Source organism: Vulpes lagopus, chromosome 12 (genome assembly GCF_018345385.1).
Source record: "Vulpes lagopus strain Blue_001 chromosome 12, ASM1834538v1, whole genome shotgun sequence".
NCBI lineage: Eukaryota > Metazoa > Chordata > Mammalia > Carnivora > Canidae > Vulpes > Vulpes lagopus.
Genome location: NC_054835.1, coordinates 39819367 through 39843494, shown reverse-complemented (window position 1 = coordinate 39843494; position 24128 = coordinate 39819367). Strand labels below are relative to the sequence as shown.

The 24128-nt window shown below is 39.3% G+C and overlaps 2 protein-coding genes across 2 annotated transcripts; both read left to right on the top strand.

Moving 5' to 3' along the window:
- Positions 1–342: 342 nt before the first annotated feature.
- On the top strand, positions 343–14441 carry LOC121473106 (keratin-associated protein 1-5-like). The gene is made up of 3 exons (XM_041725107.1): positions 343–773; positions 6036–6467; positions 14103–14441. The coding sequence occupies exons 1-3, from the start codon at positions 343–345 to the stop codon at positions 14107–14109; spliced, it is 870 nt and encodes a 289-aa protein (XP_041581041.1). The 3' UTR covers positions 14110–14441.
- Positions 14442–16469: 2028 nt separating this feature from the next.
- Positions 16470–16958, top strand: LOC121473111 (keratin-associated protein 1-3-like). The gene has a single exon (XM_041725120.1). The coding sequence runs from the start codon at positions 16470–16472 to the stop codon at positions 16956–16958; it is 489 nt and encodes a 162-aa protein (XP_041581054.1).
- Positions 16959–24128: the final 7170 nt, after the last annotated feature.

The window sequence follows — 24128 nt, the reverse complement described above, 5'->3', positions numbered from 1 at the left end:
TGAGAGTCACTTTGTCAGGTGATGCAGAATGGAAGCTGAGACTTGAGGAGAAATTACAGCATTGTTTGGAAATGAAACAATAACATTTCTATTAAGGACGAAACATTTAGTGAATATTAGCTGAGCAATAAGGAAAAACCAATCTGAGGATGCATTTAAAATAACTCAATATTTGAACAATCAAAGGACTCTGGAAAAGCTTGTTTAAAGAGTAACAAGATAAAAATGCTGTCCATCACAAACAAAGGAACTGGCCAAGACCTATAAAAGGCCCAAGTGGAATAAGCAGCTCTCACTCAGAAACTCCACTAGGCAACCCAACTCTCAACCCAGCTCCTGACCATGGCCTGCTGCTCCACTAGCTTCTGTGGATTTCCCACCTGCTCCACCAGTGGGAACTGTGGCTCCAGCTGCTGCCAGCCTAGCTGCTGTCAGACCAGCTGCTGCCAGCCAACCAGCTGCCAGCCCAGCTGCTCCCAGCCAACTTGCTGTCAGACCAGCTGCTGTGGGACTGGCTGTGGCATTGGTGGTGGCCAGGAGGGTGGCAGTGGAGCTATGAGCTGCCGAGTCAGGTGGTGCCGCCCTGACTGCCGCGTGGAGGACACCTGCCTGCCCCCCTGCTGTGTGGTGAGCTGCACACCCCCAACCTGCTGCCAGCTGCACCATGCCCAGGCCTCCTGCTGCCGCCCATCCTACTGTGGACAGTCCTGCTGCCGCCCAGCCTGCTGCTCTTACTGCTGCCAGCCCACCTGCTGCCAGCCCACCTGCTGCCAGTCTACTTGTTGAAAACCTCATTCTAAAGGAATCCTGAGAAACTGGTACTTCAAAATGAGCCAATGTAGAGTCCCAACAACATCTGAGCTCTAATACTCAAAATCCAGCTTGCAAACTCTTATCACATGGCTACATAATTTTCCTAAGATGTGAATTAATTTATAATCGAAGACCAAAAATATTTCATAAACCTCGATATGAACAGAAGTCCTACAAGGTTAAGAGAAATATGTAAAATTTTACTATAAATATCTGAAACAGCTCAACAGCTCTTTGGAGTTGGGATTTAATAAAATTTTTATTCTTCAGTGATGAAGTCATTGTTGGAGCTTTCTTTTCTTTGGAATATTTTATTGCTATTGGGGTACTTGGATTTTTCAAAATCTCAATAACTATGCTATGACAGTATGGTTTTTCTTAATTTTTGTCCTGTTATAAAGGTCTTTGAAAGATGGGTTTTCTTTGTTTAGCCATTAAATAGTCTAATATCTGCAGCCAAAATCTATGATTAAAAGAATCTATCAGAAAAAAAAAAAAAAGAATCTAACAGTATTTAAGAATTATTCCCCAAGGTCCTCACATATGCAAACTGATGGGCTAGGTGTTCCAGAAGATCAATTTTACAAAAAGGAATTTTTATGTCATTTAGCTTCTTGAGGTGTTACCAAATCTTTTTATTTCAGTCACATGACTCAGTGTACAATTCTTTCAATTATCAAGGGTATAAAAGGGTAATACATAATTGGAAAGACAGTAAACATAAGATTTCAAATTACTAGCATAAGATGTAAAGGCATCCTGAGTTCTTGTCACTACTTTGTAACTAAGAATCTATGGATTCTTGAGCAAGGCCTTTTGCCTACCTGGGCACCAGTTGAAAGCCTGGAAAATAAGAGAATTGACTTTCATTGCTTACAACATCCCTCTCAGGCAGAGGATAGATTATTTCCTAAACAGGTAATAATGCACTGACAATTAGTCTCTTCAGATACCCAATAGGGAAAAAGTATTCAGTGGTCAAATAATGTAGCATGCATTTTCACCATCTTTAAGGTTTATATAAAGCACAATAGAATATTAAAGAAAGCTCTAAAACTATTATTCCCAAATTGATTTAATCAGGGAATCTTCCATTTATTTATTATTAACTAACATCCTGTAACACTAGTATTCCTCAAAATATACTTTGGAAAATGATGAAAGGGAATTTCAACTAATGTTCCTATAGCATTTATACAGTTCTTTCATGTATTGTTAAGTAGAAAACAAATATTCATTACAGGAAGGGTTTAAGCAAGCATGATACTGGCATTCACTATGTCCAGTCTTATTCTAATCTCCAGAGAGAGAGGTCTAGAATGAAGCAAGGATGAAATAAAAAAACACATAATAAGACCTTCCATTTTAATGGATAAAATCTTTAATTATAAAATCAAAGTGGTAAACCAGTGGCAGGAGATAAAGGGAAATGGGGAATGATGACTAAAGATTATTAGGTGATGAAAAAGTTTTTAAGCTAGAGAAAGGAATGGAGGTTGCAAAACATTATTGATGCACTAAAAGTCATTCAATTGTACACTTTAAAATGGTTTAGTATACATTATATGAATTTCATTTCAACTTAAAAAACTAAGTCAAAGGATTGGGGTTTCCACTAACACGACTTACCAGCATTAGAAAAAAAGCACCACCTTTAGGTAGACACAGTCTATAGAATATACAGCTTACTGAGCCTATAGCATCTTTGTGTGAAAAAGGTTCTCCCTCCTCTGAGAGGACAGAGCCTCCCATCAGGGCACAACCTACACATTCATACACAATGTGTCTAAAACATGTTCAACACTCTACGTCCCTCATATACCACTCTCTTAGCTTCCAACAGATTAGGAAAACTTAGGTTGGATGCACCTTTTACTTAGAAGGGCTTCAGCTTGAAGCACCAAAAGAGCCAAGTGGACATGCAGAAGAGAAGAAGATCTTATTACTTGATATAGAATAAAAAATGGGGGACGTTCAACTGGTTGGCATGTCAACCATATCTTATCACTCAGGAAAGTAAGGCAGAGGCAACTGAATTAGAGAACTAGAAAAATGGACTTTAAGGAATTGAGAGAAGCCCCAAAATTTACAATAAGAAACTCAGAACCTTGATCTCTTAAAGAAAAATAACTCAATATATAAGTATCTATAAACAGAAGGCAAACATTCAATAATAAAAAACAAACACATCCTTTCTTCTTTTGGTACTACTGTGTCTGGGCCCCATCACTTAAATGAAGTAATGAAAACCAAAGAGAATAAGCAAAGTAATAAAATAGTTTTAAATGACTGGCATTCCTTTCTCAAAGAAGACCACAGATAGAGATATCCAGCATTTAAACAGGACAGAAAATCTACACAGAAACATCATGAATGATTATAACTTCTTACTCTATTTGTATGAGAACCAATCAAGAAGAAATGGATTTAAGCGGTAGGAGAAAATAATTTTATTTTCTTAATTTATTTGGGAAGGTAAGGGAATGTTCAGATTTGTCTGTGGCAGAGGAGTAGAATTCTCAAATTTTAAGTGTCATACCTTATGTGATAGTTAATCTTATGTATCAACTTGACTGGTTTAAAGGAGATATAGTTTAAAAGAGAGCTGGTAAAACATGATTCCTGGGTATCTCTGTGAAGCTGTTTACAGAAGGAATTCACATATGAATCTGCAGAATGAGTAAAGAAGATTGTCTTCACCAATGTGGGTGGGTATCATCTACTCCATTGAGACCCGGAATAGAACAAAAAGGCAGAGAAAGGGTGAACTGTTCTATAGCTCAAGCTGGGACATCCATTTTCTGCCTTTAGACTTCACTGCTCCTGGTGGGACTTATCAGGCTCCATATCTGTGTGAGCCAATCCTTCACAATAAATACACACACACACACACACACACACACATCCTATTAGTTCTGTTTCTCTGGAGAACCCTTACTAGAACATCTTATTCTTAATAATTCTCTGAAGGCAATTAAAGCCCAGAAACATGAAAACTGAGTTAAGTTTTGCACCAATGTTAGATGCTAAAAACAGTGCCACACCAGAAAAGTACAGAAATAGAGATTTAACAAACAACATTACTATCTCCAGTGCCTTTATCAGGAGGTATTTCAACTCCTCAAACATCTGAATTGTTTGCAAGGGGAGATAAATGTTTTTAGTATCAGAGATTCTACTGAATTTAAATATGAATTAAATAGCTCCTGAGATTGTAATGGTGACAAATCTACATATTCCAAACATCCAAGGTGGAAAAATTAGCTAATCAAAGAATCTGTGATGTAGATTTGCTTAAGGAGAGGAGGCAAAAAATTCACATACCTTTTAACTCAAAATTTGATGTGGGATTTGAAAGTGTCTTAATTCTGACTTGGGAAGAGTTATGATCTTAACTCAAAACTGTCATTTCTGGAGAAGCAGGACTGAACACCTGGTATTCTGATTCAACCTGTATAAGTAGCATTTTAAAATTCATTTCCCTATAATAGAATCCATACTCAACAGAGACCAGGTCACCTTTCATTGCACCTGCACAAATTCGAATTATATTAGCTTTCAGTGAGTTGGACTAGTTTCTAATATGTACAGTAAACTGCATATTGCAGATCTAACTCACATGCTCCAGTGTTAATACATGGAGTGTGATTTTTATGCAGTTAAGGACATTTAAACTATAGGACATTCTAATATCAAAATTTAGATAAAGTCACAAGTCAAATAGGTTAACAACCTTTTTAGCACTTGAGATATTCTTGAAATGTGCTTATTATATAGTTAAAAAAATAAAATTTTCAGAGAAGCCTCTAATTGTGTTGTTACTCACCCTAAGCGCTGCCTTTCTTCCTTTGACTCTAAAAAAAGTTTGAAAGTGGGCCACATTTTTACATCTTTTCTTACCCTTTGATTTTCTCTAGAACAATTGCTTACATTTGGAAAACAGAGTATTTTTTAAGATTTTATTTATTTAAGAGAGAGAGTGTGTGCATGTGTGTGAGAGAGAGAGAAAGAGGGAGAGATCACAAGCAGGGAGGAGGGCAGAGACAGAGGGAGAAGCAGACTCTCCACTGAGCAGGGAGCTCAGTGTCCATCCTAGGACACTGGGATCATGACCTGAGCAGAAGGCAGAAGCTTAACCGACTGAGCCATCCAGGCACCCTGGAATAAAGTATTGACTATAGTGGTTGAAAGAATTTAGTCTGGAGTCAGATGATGTGGGTTCAAATCTCAGATTCAGGGCAGCCCGGGTGGCTCAACGGTTTAGCGCTGCCTTCAGCCCAGGGCATGATCCTGGACACCCGGGATCGAGTCCCACATCAGGCTCCCTGCATGGAGCCTGCTTCTCCCTCTGCCTGTGTCTCTGCCTCTTTCTCTCTCTCTGTCTCTCATGAATGAATAAATAAAATCTTTAAAAAAATTCAGATTCACCACTTCTTGCTGTGAAACTAGGCAAGAGATGTAAATCTGTTTGAGGCTCAGTTTCATTACATGGATGATGGGAGTAGCTATAGGCGTGGCTCATGGGATCACAGTAAAAATTAAATGAACTGATACAGGCAAAGTAGTCAGAACCATTTGGGCACCCAAGTGCTCCAGAAACTGTGATCAATAACAATTCATCCACATTTCTCAGTCACCCAAAAAGCATCCCTTTCTGGCCAGCTGGATCACTTTGTTTCACAATCAAATTGAAGATAAGAAAGATAAATGGGCAGTAGTTGACATCAGGGCCATGTTGCTGGGAATTAAACTGTCATGTGAGGCCCAAGAGCTCGATTATTAGGATCAACATTGAGTAATACTGACACTCCTTAAAGATGAGGCATTATTGGTCATTGCCCATTATTCTTAGGGCAATGACCAAATTTTAACAAATATGAAGGACTGTGGGATGTGTAGCCAATGAATGCCAATGATTACTTGACTGTGGTAAAGAAAACTAATTGTAGACCAAATAAAATGAACTTTAAAAGCCTTTTAGAGGTTGAAAATTAACTCAGGAATAGGGCAATTATTATTCAGAGACAGATTATTTATACACAAACAAGAAAGAGATTTTGAGAATTATGTAAATCATAGCTAGCCAAGCCTTATAAAAGGCCCAGCGTGGAAGTCCCCACCAAATCTCAAAAACTTCTCTTAGCAACTCAACTCTCAACCCAGCTCCTGACCATGGCCTGCTGCTCCACTAGCTTCTGTGGATTTCCCACCTGCTCCACCAGTGGGAACTGTGGCTCCAGCTGCTGCCAGCCTAGCTGCTGTCAGACCAGCTGCTGCCAGCCAACCAGCTGCCAGACCAGCTGCTGCCAGCCCAGCTGCTCCCAGCCAACTTGCTGTCAGACCAGCTGCTGCCAGCCCAGCTGCTGTCAGACCAGCTGCTGTGGGACTGGCTGTGGCATTGGTGGTGGCCAGGAGGGTGGCAGTGGAGCTATGAGCTGCCGAGTCAGGTGGTGCCGCCCTGACTGCCGCGTGGAGGACACCTGCCTGCCCCCCTGCTGCGTGGTGAGCTGCACACCCCCAACCTGCTGCCAGCTGCACCATGCCCAGGCCTCCTGCTGCCGCCCATCCTACTGTGGACAGTCCTGCTGCCGCCCAGCCTGCTGCTCCTACTGCTGCCAGCCCACCTGCTGCCAGCCCACCTGTTGTGAGCCCACCTGCTAAAAGCAAGGTTGTTGATTTTTGATTTGAAGTTTCAACTTCCAAATCAATTCATGAACTAATTTTCTCTTCCACTTCTCATGGACCACTAACAAATTCTTGAACTTTTATTTGGATTTTGTTGTGGGGGATACCACACATTTGGGCCTCACAGATCTATCTGATTCCATTCAATTCTGGAAAGACCTCATTCTCCCCACTGAGGTTGCCAAAATATAAATTTAACTCAAGAAATTGCCTTCAGGACGCATGTGAATTTACTCTCTATGACTCAGTGCCACTGATGCCACAGAAGAACCATCTGTCCTTCTCAGATATATACACCTCCTCTATGCCACCATTCTGCAAGCTGCAGTTTTTATGAAAGGGAATTAATATACCAAGGTCTATTAAATTTTATTTGGTGCAACAAACATATCTATTCTTCTTCATTGAGTGTGTTCGTGATATGTATTTCATAAAAAGTCACTAAAGATTTTAGTCTGTTTTGGATATCCCACATTGCTGTCTAGGAAATTTGATCAGATCCAATGGATGTTAATCCCCATAGAAAGATAAAGCAAAAGCAGTTATATAGGGCCTCAGAAGTGGCACAGACTCTATTTCCATATCTTGACCTCACAAAATGTTTCCATAGAGTTACAGAAATGGGGAACTCTGAATCCAGAGCCAGAATATGATGTATTTTTTCAAGTCTATTAGAGGAATGCTCTTTCAGGCTATCTTCAAACTGTGGTAACATAAACTAGTATATGACACTCTTCCATTTATATGTAGCCTTGAAGAGTAAAGCAAGAGAGCTATAAGTTGGGGAAGACTCTCTGAGGAAATATACTTTGATAGAAAATTTTACTTTTCTTTTTACAGTTTCTAAACTGAAAGTGAAGATAATAACGTAACGAATTTGGTTTAAAATTTTCAAAAAATAAAAAATAAAATAAAATAAAATTTTCACTTAGAAATACATACATTTATTATACATACACATGCATTTACACATACTACACAACAAATTTAAGTTTAACATACAATGAACATACACATATTTAAATACAGCCTCAGGAAATGCTTAATAAATCTGGGCAGATTTTAGACAATGATTAGGATTAATTTGTGGTTTCTTGAAATTAGAACTGGAGGGAGCCAGGGGCTCCTGGGTGGCTCAGTTAGGCGACTGACTCTTGGTTTCAGCTCATGTTGTGATCTCTGGGTCAGGGGATCAAGCCCTGCACTGGGCTCTGGGCTTAACTCAGAGTCTGACTGGGACTCTCTCCTTCTCTTTCTGCTCCTCCCTCCTGCTCTGTGTCTGTCTGTCTGTCTCTCTCTCCCCCTCTAAAATAAATAAATAAATAAATAAATCCTTTTTTTAAAAGAACTGGAGGGAACTGAAGTTAATTCTTTTCTATTAAAAATACTTTAGTTAAGATTTTTTTTTAATATTTTTATTGGAATTTGATTTGCCAACATATAGTATAACACCCAGTGCTCATCCTGTCAAGTGCATCCCTCAGTGCCCATCACCCAGTCACCCCATCCCCCTGCCCACTTCCCCCTCCACTACCCCTTGTTCGTTTCCCAGAGTCAGGAGTCTCTCATGTTCAGTGAAAATTAACAAGACAGGAAACAACAAACGTTGGAGAAGACGTGGAGAAAGAGGAACCCTCTTGCACTGTTGGTGGGAATGTGAACTGGTACAAGCCACTCTGATAATCTGTGTGGAGGTTCCTCAAAGAGTTAAAAACAGAACTGCCCTATGATCCAGAAATTGCACTACTGGGGATTTACCCCAAAGATACAGATGCAGTGAAAAGCTGAGACACCTGCACCCCAATGTTTATAGCAGCAATGTCCACAATAGCCAAACTGTGGAAGGAGCCTCAGTGTCCCTCGAAAGATGAATGGATACTTTGGTTAAGATTACAATGCTTTATTCTTTCAAGGGTTAATGGAAATCAAGATTTGAAAGCATGAAAAAGGATAATGTGCAAGCAGAGAATCAGTTTTCCCAACATTTCCTCTAGAGATCTGATCCAACCCAGAAGACATCCTTGAACAACAGAACAAAAATGGAAATGTTTTGTCTTCTTGTTCCTTTGATTTTAACTATTGACCATTTTCAGGTACACTACCTAAGAGCTCCTTTTGAGAAAAAAGTATAAAGTAAAATGACAAGTGACTTGGGTAGAATGCAAATTTGGCTGTTTATCATTACAATACACTGCCCATCATTCATTCCTTCCTTGATTCAACAAGCATTTACTGAGTGCTCACATTCAGGATGGTGCAGAAGGCACTACCTAGAATACTAAAATGGATCAGACATGGCAGATCATGCCCTTAAGGAATGAAGGATATGGTAGAGCAATTACACAATTTTAGCCCAGGGGTGTCTGAGAGATCATCTCATTTTACAGATGAATAAACCAATGTTCAGAGGGATTAAGTGACTTTTCTGAGGTCACAGAATCACTTAATGGTAGAACTATGTGAGAAGCCTGTTTAGTTTAATTAGTTCAATTTAGTTCTCATAATCACCTAAAGCTGGACTCCTTTAAAGTCCCCTATTAGCTTAAAATGCTATGATTTTTTTTTATTCAAAAGCACCAACTAAAAACAATTGAGGATTTATCAACAGGGGAATGATTGAATAAAGTGTGGTATGATCATAGTCTGGAATATTGCATAGCTGTTTAAAAGAATGACATACATATGAGATATGGAAAAAATTAGATAACCTAGATAAAATGGATAAATTCCTAGAATCACATAATCCATCATAAATCATCAAGAAACAGAAAATCTTAAATCTATCTATGAATCATGAAAAATCTAGAAAAATCTGAACAGATCTGTAACTAACAAGGAGATTAAATTAGTAATAAAAAACCTCCCAACAAATAAAATCCAAGTACCAGAAGCTTCACTGGTAAATACTACCAAATACTTAAAGAAGAGTTAAAACCAATCATCCTCCAACTCTCCCAACAAAATAAATAGGATGGAACACTTCCAGACTAACTCTATGAGGTTAGCATTACCCTGATACCAAAGCCAAAAACACTACGAGAAAACTAGAGACCAGTATCCCTGATGAATATTGGTGCAATATTCCTCAACAAAATACTATCAAACAAATTCAACAGTACAGTAAAAGGATTATATACACCATGACCTAGTGGGATTTTATCTTAGAATGCAAGGATGGTTCAAAAGACAAAAATCAATGAATGTAATACATCACATAACAGAATAAAGACAAGAAAACACATGGTTATCTCAATAGATGGAAAAAAAGGATTTGATGGAATATAACACTTTCATAATAATAATAAAAAAAAACAACAGAAAACAAAACCACTCAACAAACTAGGAGTGGAAGGGAACTACATCAGCCTAATAAAAGCCATATATGAAAGCCCACACTAACATCATACTCAGTGGTAAAAGACTAGAAAGCTTTTCCTCTAAGATTAGGAAAAAGAGGGACACCTGGGTGGCTTAGTGGTCAAGCATCTACCTTCAGCTCAGGGCTTGACCCCAGGGTCTTGGGATCAAATCCCACATCAGGCTCCCCACAGAGAGCCTGCTTCTCCCTCCGCATATGTCTCTGCCTCTCTCTGTGTGTCTCTTATGAATGAATGAATAAAATCTTTAAAAAAAAGATTAGTAAAAAAGAGAAGGGTGCCCACTTTTATTTATTCTATTTATCATAGTACTAGAAGTTCCAGCTAGAGCAATTAGACAAGAAAAAGAGGCAAAAAGCTTCCAAATAAGAAAGAAAAAAGTAAAACTGTCTCTACTTGCAGATGACATGATATGATATATAGAACACCCTAAAGACTCCACCAAAAGAAAAAAAATTAGAAGAAAATGATTAGAACTCATCAACAAATTTAGTAGAGTTGCAGGATACAAAATCAATATACACAATCAGCTACATTTTTATATACTAACAACAATCTATCAGAAAGAGAAATTAAGGGGGCTGGGTGGTTCTGTCAGTTAAGCATCAGACTCCTGATTTCAGCTTAGGTCATGATCTCAGGGTGGTGAGATGGAGCCCCACATTGGGCTCTGCACTGGGCATGGAGCCTGTTAAGATTATCTCTCTCTCCTTCTCCCTCTGCCCCTCCTCCCTGCTCTCTCTCTTGCTCTCTCTCTAAAATAAAAACGTAAAAGTAAATAAAGATAAAATTTTAAAAGGAAAGAAATTAAGAAAGCAATTCCATTTATAATAGCATCAAGAAAAATAAAATACTTAGGAATAAATTTAAACAAAGAGATGAAAGATCTGTGTACTGAAGACTAGAAGGCATTGCTGAAAGAAATTAAAGAAGGCACAAATATATGGAAAAGTATTCCATATGTATAAGTTAGGAGAATCAGTACTATTAAAATGCCTATACTACTCAAAGCAATTTACAGATTCAATGTGATCTCTATCAAAATTCTAATGGTATTTTTCACAGAAATAGAAAAAAAAATCCTAAAATTTGTATGAAACCATAAAAGGTTCTGAATGGTAAATCAATCTTGAAAAAAAGGAACAGAGCTGGAGGCATAATACTTCCTGATTTCAAATTACATTATACAGCTACATTAATCAAAATAGTATGATACTCGCATAAGGCAGTCATATAGACTAGTGAAATAGAAGAAAACTCCAGAAAGAAACCTCTATATAAGGTCAAATAATTTTTAAAGAGAGTATCAAGACCATTCAATAGGGAAGGAGACTCTTTTTAACAAATGATGCTGGGAAAAGCAGATATCCACATGCAAAAGAATGAATGTGGATCCTTACATCATACACAAAAATTAAGTGAAGATGGATAAAAAACCTAGAGTTAGGAGCTAAAACTGTAAAACTCTTAGAAGAAAAAATAAGAGGAAAGCCTCATGACATTAGATTTGGCAGTGATTTCTTGGATATGACACCAAAAGCATATACAACAAAAGTAAAAAACACGTAAATTAAACTATATCAAAATTTAAAACTTCTATGCATCAAAGGATCAATGAACAAAATGAAAATTCAATCTACAGATTAGGAGAAAGATTTGCGAATCATATATATGATAAGAAGCCAATATTTAGACTATATAAAGAACTCCTACAACTCAACAGCAATTGAAAATTGGGCAAAGGACATGAATGGACACTTCTCCAAAGAAGATATACAAATAGCCAACAAACATTTGAAAAGACATTTCATGTCACGAGTCATTACAGAAATGCAAATCAAAACCACAACTGATAAACAACCTCATACCCACAAGACTGTCTAGTCGCAAAAAAAAAACAAAAACAAAAACAAAAACAAAAACAAAAAAACCCAACAACAACAAAAAAAAAAACAAAACCAAAAAGTGCTAGCAAGAATGTGGAGAAATTGATTGGAAGCCTTGTGTACTGTTGGTAGAAATGTAAAATAGTGCAGCTACTATGGGAAACAGTATGGCAGTTACCAAAAAAAGTAAAAATAAAATTACCATGTAACCCAGCAATTCCACTTCTAGGTATATACCCAAAGAATTTAGAGTATGATCTTGAAGAGTATATTTGTACACCCAAGTTCATGGTTATATTAATCATAACAGCCAAAAGGTTGGAAGCAGCCCAAATGTCCATCAATGGATAAATGGATAAACAAACTGTAGTGTATACATCCAATGGAATATTATTCAGACTTAAAAAGGAAGGAAATCCTGATATATTCTATAACATGGGTGAATCTTGAGGACATTATGCTAAGTGAAATAAGCCATTCATAAAAAAGATATGTTGTATGATTCCACTTATATGAGGCACCTATGTTGGTCAAATTCATCAATACGGAAAGTGAAAAAGTGGTTACCAAAGGCCGAGGGAGAAAAGAATGGAAAAGTTGTTCTTTAATGGACATTTTCAGTTTTGGAAGTTAAAAAGACTTCTAGAGATTGCACACCAAAGTGAATGTGCTTCAGCCTAGTGAACAGTGCACTTAAATGGTTACGATGTTAAATTTTATATTATATGTATTTTATTATAAGTTCAATTTTTTTAAAGATTTTATTTATTTATTCATGAGAAACACAGAGAGGAGAGAGAGAGAGAGGCAGAGACACAGGCAGAGGGAGAAGCAGGCTCCATGCAGGGAGCCTGACGTGGGACTCGATCTCGGGTCTCCAGGATCACGCCCTGGGCTGAAGGCAGCACTAAACCGCTGAGCCACCCAGGCTGCCCCACTATAAGTACAATTTAAAAAAAATAAATACATATAGACCCCATTATTTACTTAACTAGATATATTCATGGTTTATGTCTGCAAAAGCTGGGAGAAGTGTCAAAGAATATGCACCAAACTGTTAGTATTTATTATTTCTGAAGTACTAGTTTTGGATCAGATGGATGTTTTGGGAAAGAGAGGAAAAATAATTTTTTTATGCACCTGTGTACTGTTTGACTTGTTAAAACACGTATTCATCACTGAATTTTATTTTTAATTTAGTAGAGTCAGAAAGCAATCTACTAGCAAAAGTCATTAAAGCTTTCAACTGGGAATATGTACACTGATGGTTGAAGGCAAAAATACTGGTTAGAGCTCTTAGTGTCCTATAACTTGCACAAACAGATCCTAGAAAGGCATAGTTCTTTTGGATGTTGATTAATTTGGATAGTTCATGTTTTGATGACCCTAATATCAGCCATTCCAAATCTGAACAAATTCTTTTTATGAAGTCCTGATCCCTAATTTAATGATCACTTAGGAAGAAAATGTTCAGTTTAGATAAACTCGGTCTCAAGGTTAACAAAGGGTAGGTATGATAAAGCAAACCAGGGTTAGTCCAACTCTAGTCTGTCATGTGATTTGCATAAAGAGGTGTTGCTCTGATTGGCTTCCATAATGATCCAGAGAGCAAAGACAAAACATAATGAGATTTAATTGAATAATGACCAAGCAGTCTATTGAAATGCTATTTATAACTTTCTAAACAACTCAAGTATCAGCCAATCAGAGACTTACTTTGCAAATGGTATCAAGGAACAATGCTGAATGTTAGGGAAATAGGCAGCTCTAGGAAATATATAAAAGGCCAGATGTAGAAGGCACAGCCAAAACTCAAAAACTTCTCTTTAACAACCCAGCTCTCAACCTAAGTTCTGACCATGGCCTGCTGCTCCACTAGCTTCTGTGGATTTCCCACCTGCTCCACCAGTGGGAACTGTGGCTCCAGCTGCTGCCAGCCTAGCTGCTGTCAGACCAGCAGCTGCCAGCCAACCAGCTGCCAGACCAGCTGCTGCCAGCCCAGCTGCTCCCAGCCAACTTGCTGTCAGACCAGCTGCTGCCAGCCCAGCTGCTGTCAGACCAGCTGCTGTGGGACTGGCTGTGGCATTGGCGGTGGCCAGGAGGGTGGCAGTGGAGCTATGAGCTGCCGAGTCAGGTGGTGCCGCCCTGACTGCCGCGTGGAGGACACCTGCCTGCCCCCCTGCTGCGTGGTGAGCTGCACACCCCCAACCTGCTGCCAGCTGCACCATGCCCAGGCCTCCTGCTGCCGCCCATCCTACTGTGGACAGTCCTGCTGCCGCCCAGCCTGCTGCTCCTACTGCTGCCAGCCCACCTGCTGCCAGCCCACCTGTTGTGAGCCCACCTGCTAAAAGCAAGGCTGCTGATCAAGAATGAAATGGGAAGCTAAACCAGCTGCTCTGATCTCTGAAGAAGTGTTCAATTTTATTCCCATCAGGACGTTTCTAAGCCTATCAGAAATAATGAGACTTAATCAGGCCCCTCTTGGATGTGCTGAATTAGCACAGTGAACACATGTATCAATCAATATCAGGAGTATCTAGATATCCTGCCTTGCTAGAGAAGGCATCAGGGTAGGGTATTTCTTTATTTCAGTGACATCTCCCGTCTCCTCCCTATCTCTTGATCCCTGCATATTTTTAGATTTGCTTTCTCCTTGAATACACCATTAATTTCAAATAAAATGTTTAAATGTGTAAAGCAAACTGAGTTATTTTCTTCTTTCTACCTCTAAGCTTATCCATCTTTAGTTGGAATTCAAGTTAGTTTAGTTGGATTTGCATTTTGATAATAATCTTAAAGCATAAACAAAGTCTAAACTGGAAAGATTAAATATTAATTACATTATGCATGAATCCATCAGTAAGTAAAATGTTCCATGCGTTAAATAATCTTTATAGTTATTCAAATACTTAAAATGCCTGGGTGGCTCAGTGGTTTAGCACCTGCCTTCAGCCCAGGGAGTCGCGCATCGAGCTCCCTGCATGGAGCCTGCTTCCCTCTCTGCCAATGTCTCTGCCTCTCTCGGTGTCTCTCATGAATAAATAAATAAAATCTTTTTAAAAAAAAATACTTAAAATGCTCTAACCTATTATGATTAGGTCTAGACCAGTAAAGCCACTTTTGGCTAAAAATTTTAGGTTGCTCAAATCTATGGGATTTCCACCTAGATATACCTCTACCATTTTAATCTCCTTCCAGTTAGTTTATACACCAGATGGTTCTCCTTTGTGCATGCCTAATATCTAAAGATTATATTACTAAATAGATTTTAAAATATCTACCAGATACTATCTATTAGATGGCATTTTCCAAGAGCATTTAGGTTTAATTCCTATGTCTTAGCCTATTATATTCTTCCCACTGATCCCCAAATTACTCTTCAAATTTCAACTCCCAACACTCACCTCCATTTACTGTAAGTGTGTATAAAGTGTATCTGATCTAAATGAGGGTAGAACAAAAAGCCAGGGAGATTCTCTGTGAGTTCTACCAACACCAATGGTCAGACACATGCATTAGATATCTCAAACTATATATGTTGCACTTTGTAATCCAATTTGAAAGATGTTCTCTTAGGAAGTTAACACAAATCTAGAACAGCAAATACATTTTACCATTTAATTTTTAATTCCTCATTAAGTATTTTAATGCAACATCCAAAATAAAATAGGACAAAATATAGGACACTTTATGTAAAATATTTTCCAAGTTATTTACAAGCTCCCAGAACTTACCTCTATCATTTAATTGGCAGCAATGATAGATCAAATGAATTTCAAAGAATATAATAAATGGCGATGCATTCTTCAAAACATCATAATTCCCAGATGGTTTTCCCTGAGACTTGGTTCAACTATTCAATGTAGAAAAATATTTCAGCACTTCCTAGTCTCTTTTGACAATAACAGGGACTCCTCCATGGAAGGTGCTAGCTTGAAAGTTCTATTAAATCATTTGTAAGTGGTCCATGTGTCCATGAATCATGCCTTTTACTCCACCTATTCAAAATCAGATTCAGTGAGCATTTACTGAAGTTCTACCTGAGGCTTAGCACTCTGCTAGATACCTTTATATAAACTATGTCACTTGGTAAACAAGAAAAGATTTCTCACTAGAACATGAACAATATTTACATATTTCAAACTGATTGAAATCAAAGGAATTATAACAGTAATTTGATGTGATGTTGGAGTAAATTAGAAGCTTTTAATTATGTATAACCAAAGGTACTCTTCTATTCAGAGGAAGTCCCAATGTCCTAAACTCAACAGAATTCAGTCTATACAGCCAGAAGGAAAAAAATAATAGTTGAAAATAAAAGCACAATTATCCTTAGCCTTAGAGATATGAATAGAGTGTCACGTGGAATAACCACCTCTACAAAATGAGGGTGTTGACATGGAGTAAAATGGACGGACTCTTTGAACATGGAAAACCACAAATGTATTCCAAAGGGCAAAGGACCAATATGAGGAGTCCAAAAGAAACTATAAAACGAAGTAATTTCTAAACTGCTGCTCATAATGGGTCCTAAGTATTTCAATGTAAGCCAATCAGAGGACCAATGAGGAACAAATTTAAACAAAAACAAGGAAGATATGTTAAGAATTTTATAAATAGAAGCTGGCTCAGATATATAAAAGGCCTGACATAGACCTTACCACCAAAACACTTCCAAGCAACCCAACTCTCAACCCAGCTCCTGACCATGGCCTGCTGCTCCACTAGCTTCTGTGGATTTCCCACCTGCTCCACCAGTGGGAACTGTGGCTCCAGCTGCTGCCAGCCTAGCTGCTGTCAGACCAGCAGCTGCCAGCCAACCAGCTGCCAGACCAGCTGCTGCCAGCCCAGCTGCTCCCAGCCAACTTGCTGTCAGACCAGCTGCTGCCAGCCCAGCTGCTGTCAGACCAGCTGCTGTGGGACTGGCTGTGGCATTGGCGGTGGCCAGGAGGGTGGCAGTGGAGCTATGAGCTGCCGAGTCAGGTGGTGCCGCCCTGACTGCCGCGTGGAGGACACCTGCCTGCCCCCCTGCTGCGTGGTGAGCTGCACACCCCCAACCTGCTGCCAGCTGCACCATGCCCAGGCCTCCTGCTGCCGCCCATCCTACTGTGGACAGTCCTGCTGCCGCCCAGCCTGCTGCTCCTACTGCTGCCAGCCCACCTGCTGCCAGCCCACCTGTTGTGAGCCCACCTGCTAAAAGCCAGGTTGTCATTTCCAATTGCCCAGGACACAATATCTCTGGATAGCAGATCTCCTCAATCACCCCTGGGCCATCAGAAGTTCTTAGACTTCCATTTAGGTTTAACTTCCATTAGGTTTAAGTATATGAGTTTTATCTGATTTCATCCTGCAGTGAACACCTTGGCTATCCACTGTGGTCACAGAAAAGCTGCAAACCTACCAGTTGGTTATCAAAATACTTTGGATATACTATTTCTGATTTTTCTGTAGGGTTGAAAACTATTAATATTCTGTGGAATTAATCTTTGAGAACTATACACAAGTCTAATTCTTTTCCCTGCTTCATAATCTTTTTTTTTTAAGTTCTATTTACCTAACATTTTTTCTAACATCAAAGGCACCAGAGTAGAGTCAAGTGACTTTCCTCAGGTGTCATCAGAAAAAATGGAAGCTCTTCACCCAAAATTCACCTTCTAAGAAGTAGGCTAAACTTTTTCATATTTCAACATCTGATTCCAACCTTTTTTTTGCAGGGGGTGGGGATCATAATGATCTTGCCTGTTGGCTGTTTCAATTACACCTGTGATACAGTGTTTTCTGTCATTTCTTAATAAATATTATAACTGGGCAAATAAACCTTAGTCTGTGTTTCCACTTGTACATAGAATGGGTTAACTGTGATAATTTGTGAGTGCCTACTTGGAAGAAATACATTCTTTTTAAAAGAAACTGAAATCATACATAGTGCATTCATTCATTCATTCATTCTATAAATATTTATTGACCATCACTTCTAAAGCAAGGACTATGGAGATCAGGAAGATGAAGAATTAATTCTTATCCTTGAGGACTTTGCTATGCGTTAAGAAAAAGTATATGTGGGAAAATAGCCACAAAAATGTAACAAGATAAACTATATTCTCCTTAGTTGGTAGAAAAAAATCTCCCTGTCTTAGGGAGATGTTTTTGTGGCCAACAAGCTCTGATGATCCAACTTACAACAGGTACATCACATGTGACATACACATTGGCAAACCCAAAACCCTAAGAGAAGGATGTAAATAAGTAGACATAAGACAGAAGATTTTTTTTTTTTTACTTCAGAAAGGGAGTGAGTGAGGATAATAAAGAAGAGAGGAGGGACCCAGTCATGAGGTCATGAATATTACCCTATGACTTATCCCCATTAAGTTACCAAACTCACACAATACTTAGAATAGGTCAGCTTCCCTATGAATATCAGTGGAAGAGCTGGATTTCATGTGTGGGTTGCTGCAAAAGGCGTTGGAAACAACCCAGGATGCAGACAAAGCAGGGGGATCTATAAGAAAGTAATGCCTTGGGAATGCTCAGAAACTGGAAAGGCTCTGGATGGCCATTGCTGTGGAAAGTAATATCTTGGTTATGTAGACCGCAAAGAAGACAGAAGGGCCAGAAACAGGATTTCAAAAAAGGGAAAAATCACTTTGGGACTAGCAGGAGCTATGTTGGGAGCAACATCTGGAAAGGCTTCACAAGGGAGGTAATCTTTTGGGGCCCTGATGATCATTCTAAATGGAAGGAAAAGAGTTTAGCCTCCCCACCTATAAGAGTGGCAAAAATCCAAAGCACAGACAACACAGAAGGGTGGTGAAATGCTGCTGGAGCAAAAAGAATTCTCTCTCAGTGCTGGTGGGAATGCACAATGGTACAACTTTGGAAGACACTTGGGCTGTTTCTTACCAAGCTAAACACAGGTTCATCATACAACCTAGCAATTGGGAGCCCATGTATTTATCCAAATAAGCTGAAAAGTTAAGTCCAGAAGATAGGGGGCAAGATGGCAGAGGAGGAGGAGTCCTCAACTCCCCTGGTCCCACCAACTCACCTAGATAACTTTCAAATCATCCTGAACACCTACGAATTTGAAGTGATATTTAAAGAGAGGACAGCTGGAATGCTACGGAGAGAAGGATTTTTGCTTCTAGCAAGGTAGGAAGGTGGAAAAAAATAAAATAAAAAAGAATCAAGTGGGGAAGGGGCACCGCAAGGCACCAGTCTAAACCTGGCAGTGAAAACCTCGGGGACAGGAAAGCCCAGCACGGGAGAAGCAGGAACTTTAAAAATCCACACAGGATTCTCCCTGGATGGAAAGTGCTCACCAGGGAAATCGGGCAGAATTGCAGGAGGGGCAGTGAGGCCTCCAATTTCTCAGAGTCGCTAAAAGAGGAAGTTCGTGGGGGGAGAGCGCAGCACAAACTGTGGGCGTATCTCGGTAAAGGGCTGGAGCGCGCAGTCCTTGGGGCATCTAGGAGAAGCTGGTGGGTCAGGCGGGGGCTGTGGACAGAGGTGTCTGTGCCCTGCTGCCTTTGGGAGCCGCTACCCACCCCCTCCAGCGCGATTCTAGCACCACAGGGTCACTGGATCCCAGGGCGCCAGGCAGACACAGCGATGATCCTGTGCTCCCCCTGGGACAGGCAGAAGCGGGGACGGTACAGGACAGTGAGGACTCTCCTGCCACTTGGAGCCCCCAAGATGTGCAGATCAATGCACCTGTGCTGTCCGGAAGCATCTAGGCCAGTGCGAACTGGGAGACTGCATTAGTTGCTGGTGGGGAGCTGACTCCAGAGCTGGACATTTGGCCGCCGCCAGTGTTGTTGTTCCTCCTTGTGTCACCTTGTGCCTGGAACGGCGGGGTTTCCAGGGAACAGAGGACTCATGGGGTAAGCAGCTCCCACTGAGCCCGCAGGGAATGGGGCATCTCCACGCAGGAGATGGGGCATCTCCACTCAGGCACACACACCTGAGAATCAGCACAGCAGCCCCTCCCCCAGAAGACCAGCTGGAAGGACAGGGGAAGAGCAAGTTCTGGACCAAACAGCACTGGAGAGCTCCAGGGGAAGTCGAGGGATTTATAGTACTAGAACTAGAGGGTACCTCCCATCCCCTTTTTCCAGTACAACTCATTTTTATATCAAACTAAAAATTTCCAATATTCTTTTCTCTTTTCCCACCTTAAATTATAATATTTTACCACCTCTTCATTTTTAAGTTTCTTCCTTTTTGACTTTCATATTTCTACAATTACATGTCTTAGATATATTTTCCACTTCTAGATTCCCTTCAACGTACCAATTTAATTTTGGGAGATATATGAGATATGTTGTTTTGTTTTGTGTTTTTTGTTTTCTCTGCCTCATTTTGTTCTACTATGGTGGAAGTTAATACCTTCTAAAACATGACCAGCATGCAGCCAGAACCAAGTGGTATACCATGCTCATTCATTCTGTAAGATTATATTCTCTCTTCATTCCCATTCTTCCCCCTCTTTTATATCATTTATGTTTTGGTGGCCAATGGTGGGGCTTTCTATAAGTATTGCTGGTTTATATAAATTTGGGACTAAGCATCTTCTAACATACAGAACTTAATACACTAAGAACCAAGAGGATCACCATCTAGGACTCCTCAGGTAGACTACATTCTCCCTCCACTACAATTTCGTCAACACTACCATCTCCCAGTCCTCCCCTTTCTTTCCTTATCTTTTTTACTTTTTTCTTTTTTTCCTCTTTACTTTTGCTTTTTTCTTTTTTTTTCTTGACTCTGGGATTCTTGGCCTTTTATTTTTTATTACTTTGTTTTAAAATTTGTTTTTCACATTGGTGGTCCTATTGTTTTATTTTGTTCTGATCTTTGTTTTCATTTTCTTGTCTCTGACCTCGGCAGATCCATCTAGGGTGAAATTTACTTAGGTCGTGGTTGATATTCTTGACTCAGCCTGCTCATATAGCCACTCTGCACTGAGCAAGAGGACTAGAAGGAAGAACTTACCACAAAAGAAAGAATCAGAAACAGTACTCTCTGCCACAGAGTTACAGAATTTGGATTACAATTCGATGTCAGAAAGTCAACTCAGAAGCACAATTATAAAGCTACTGGTCACTCTGGAAAAAAAGCATAAAGGATTCAAAAGACTTCATGACTGCAGAATTTAGAACTAATCAGGCCGATATTAAAAATCAATTAAATGAGATGCAATCCAAACTGGATGTCCTAACGATGAGCATTAATGAGGTGGAAGAAAGAGTGAGTGACATAGAAGACAAGTTGATGGCAAGGAAGGAAGCTGAGGAAAAAAGAGAAAAATAATTAAAGATCATGAGGAAAAGTTAAGGGAAATAAATGATAGCCTCAGAAGGAAGAATCTGCACATAATAGGGGTTCCAGAAAAGGCTGAGAGGGACAGAAAGCATATTTGAACAAATCAGAGCTGAGAACTTCCTTAATTTGGGGAGGGAAACAGGCATTCAGATCCAGGAGATAGAGAGGTTCCCGCCCCCAAATCAATAAAGATCATTCAACACCTTGATATTTAATAGTGAAACTTGCAAATTTCAAAGATAAAGAGAAAATCCTTAAAGCAGCAAGAGACAAGCTATCCCTAACTTATATGGGGAGAAATATTAGATTATCACCAGACCTCTGCACAGAGACCTGCCAGGCCAGAAAGGGCTGGTAGGATGTATTCAGGGTCCTAAATGAGAAGAACATGCAGCCAAGAATACTTTATCCAGTAAGGCTCTCATTCAGAATAGAAGGAAAGGTAAAGAGCTCCCAAGATAGGCAGAAACTGAAAGAATATGTGACCACCAAACCAGCTCTGCAAGAAATATTAAGAGGGGCCAGGTAAAAGAAAGAGGAAGCCCAAAGAAATAATCCACAAAAACAGGGATTGAATAAGTATTACAATGACACTAAATTCATATATTTCAATAGTTACTCTGAATATGAATGGGCTAAATGATCCCATCGAAAGATGCACGGTTTCCGACTGGATAAAAAAGCAAGACCCTTCCATTTGCTGTTTACAAGAGACTCATTTTAGACCTAATGACACTGCCAGCCTGAAAATGAAAGGTTGGAGAACCATTTACCATTCAAATGGTCCTCAAAATAAAACTGGGGTAGCAATCCTCATATCACATAAATTAAAGTTTATCCCAAAAACTGTAGTAAGAGATAAAGAGAGACACTATATCATACTTAAAGGATTTATCTAACAAGAGGACCTAACAGTCATGAATATTTATGCCCCTAATGTGGGAGCTGTCAAGTATATCAATCAATTAATAACCAAAGTAAAGACATACTTATATAATAATACACTAATACTTGGAGACTTCCACATGGCACTTTCTGCAAATGACAGATTTTCTAAGCACAACATCACCAAAGAAACAAGGGCTTTAAATGATACACTGGACCAGATAGATTTCACAGATATATACAGAACTTTGCATCCAAACGCAACTGAATACACATTCTTCTCAAGTGCACATGGAACTTTCTCCAGAATAGACCACATACTGGGTCACAAATCAGGTCTCAATACATACCAAAAGATTGGGTTGTCCCCTGCATATTTTCAGACCACAATGCTTTGAAATTAGAACTCAATCACAAGAAGAAATTTTTAAGAAACTCAAACACATGGAGGTTAAAGAGTATCCTGCTAAAAGATGAATGGGTCAACCAGGAAATTAGAAAATTAAAAAGATTTATGGAAACTAATGAAAATGAAGATAAAACCATTCAAAATCTTTAGGATACAGCAAAAACAATCCTAAGAGGGAAATAAATCACAATACAAGCATCCCTCAAAAAATTGGAGAAAACTCAAATACACAAGCTAACCTCACAGCTAAAGGAATTGGAGAAAGAACAGAAATAAGAAATAAAAACTACACCAAGCAGAAGAGAGATAATAAAGATCTGAGCAGAACTAAATAAAATAAAACCAGAAGAACTGTTATCTATTAAAAATTAATAAGCTAGATAAACCATTAGCCAGTCTTATTAAAAAGAGAAAAGACTCAAATTAATAAAACCATGAATGAAAGAGAAGAGATCACAACCAATACCAAGGAAATACAAACGATTTCAAAAATGTATTATGAGGGCAGCCCTGGTGGCCCAGCGGTTTACACCACCTTCAGCCCAGGTTGTGATCCTGGAGACCTGGGATTGAGTCCCACGTCAGGCTCTCTGCATGGAGCCTGCTTCTCCCTCTGCCTGTGTCTCTACCTCTTTCTCTCTCTGTGTCTGTCATGAATAAACAAATAAATAAAAAATAAAAAATATATTATGAGCAGCTATATGCCAATAAATAAGGCAATCTAGAAGAAATGGCTGTATTTCTGGAAAACCACAAATTACCAAAACTGGAACAGGAAGAAATATAAAACCCAAACAGGCCAATAACCAGGGAGGAAATTGAAGCAGTCATCAAAAACCACCCAAGACACCAAAGTCCAGGGCCAGATGGCTTCCCTGGGGAATTCTATCAAATGTTTAAGAAAGGACCAATTCCTATTATACTAAAGCTGTTCTGAAGGATATAAAAGGATGGAATACTTCCAAACTCGTTTTATAAGGCCAACATCACCTTAATTCCAAAACCAAAGACCCCACCAAAAAGAAGAATTATAGGCCAATATCCCTGACGAACACAGATGCAAAAATTCTCAATAAGATACAGCCAATGGGGCTCAACAGTACATTAAGAATATTATTCACCATGAGCAAGTGGGATGTATCCCCAGGATGCAAGGTTGGTTTAACATTTATTAAATACTCAATGTGATCACATCAACTAGAGAAAGAAACATCAATCATATGATCTTCTCAATAGATGCAGAGAAAGCACTTGACAAAATACAGCATTCATTCCTGATCAAAACTCTTCAGAAGGTAAGGATAGAGGGAACATTCCTCAGCATCTTAAAAGCCATTTACAAAAAGCCCACAGCAAATATCATTCTCAATGGGGAAACACTGAGAGCCTTTCCGCTAAGATCAGGAATATGACAGGGATATCCACTCTCACCACTGCTATTCAATATAGTACTAGAAGTCCTAGCTCAGCAATCAGGCAACAAAAAGAAATAAAAGGCATTCAAATTGGCAAAGAAGAAGTCAAACTCTCCCTCTTTGCAGATGACATGATACTGTACATAGAAACCCCAAAAGACTCCACCCCAAGATTGCTAGAACTCATACAGCAATTCAGCAATGCAGCAGGATACAAAATCAATGCCCAGAAATCAGTGGCATTTCTATACACTAACAATGAGACTGAAGAAAGAGAAATTAAGGAGTCAATCCCACTTACAATTGTACCCAAAATCATAAGATACCTAGGAAT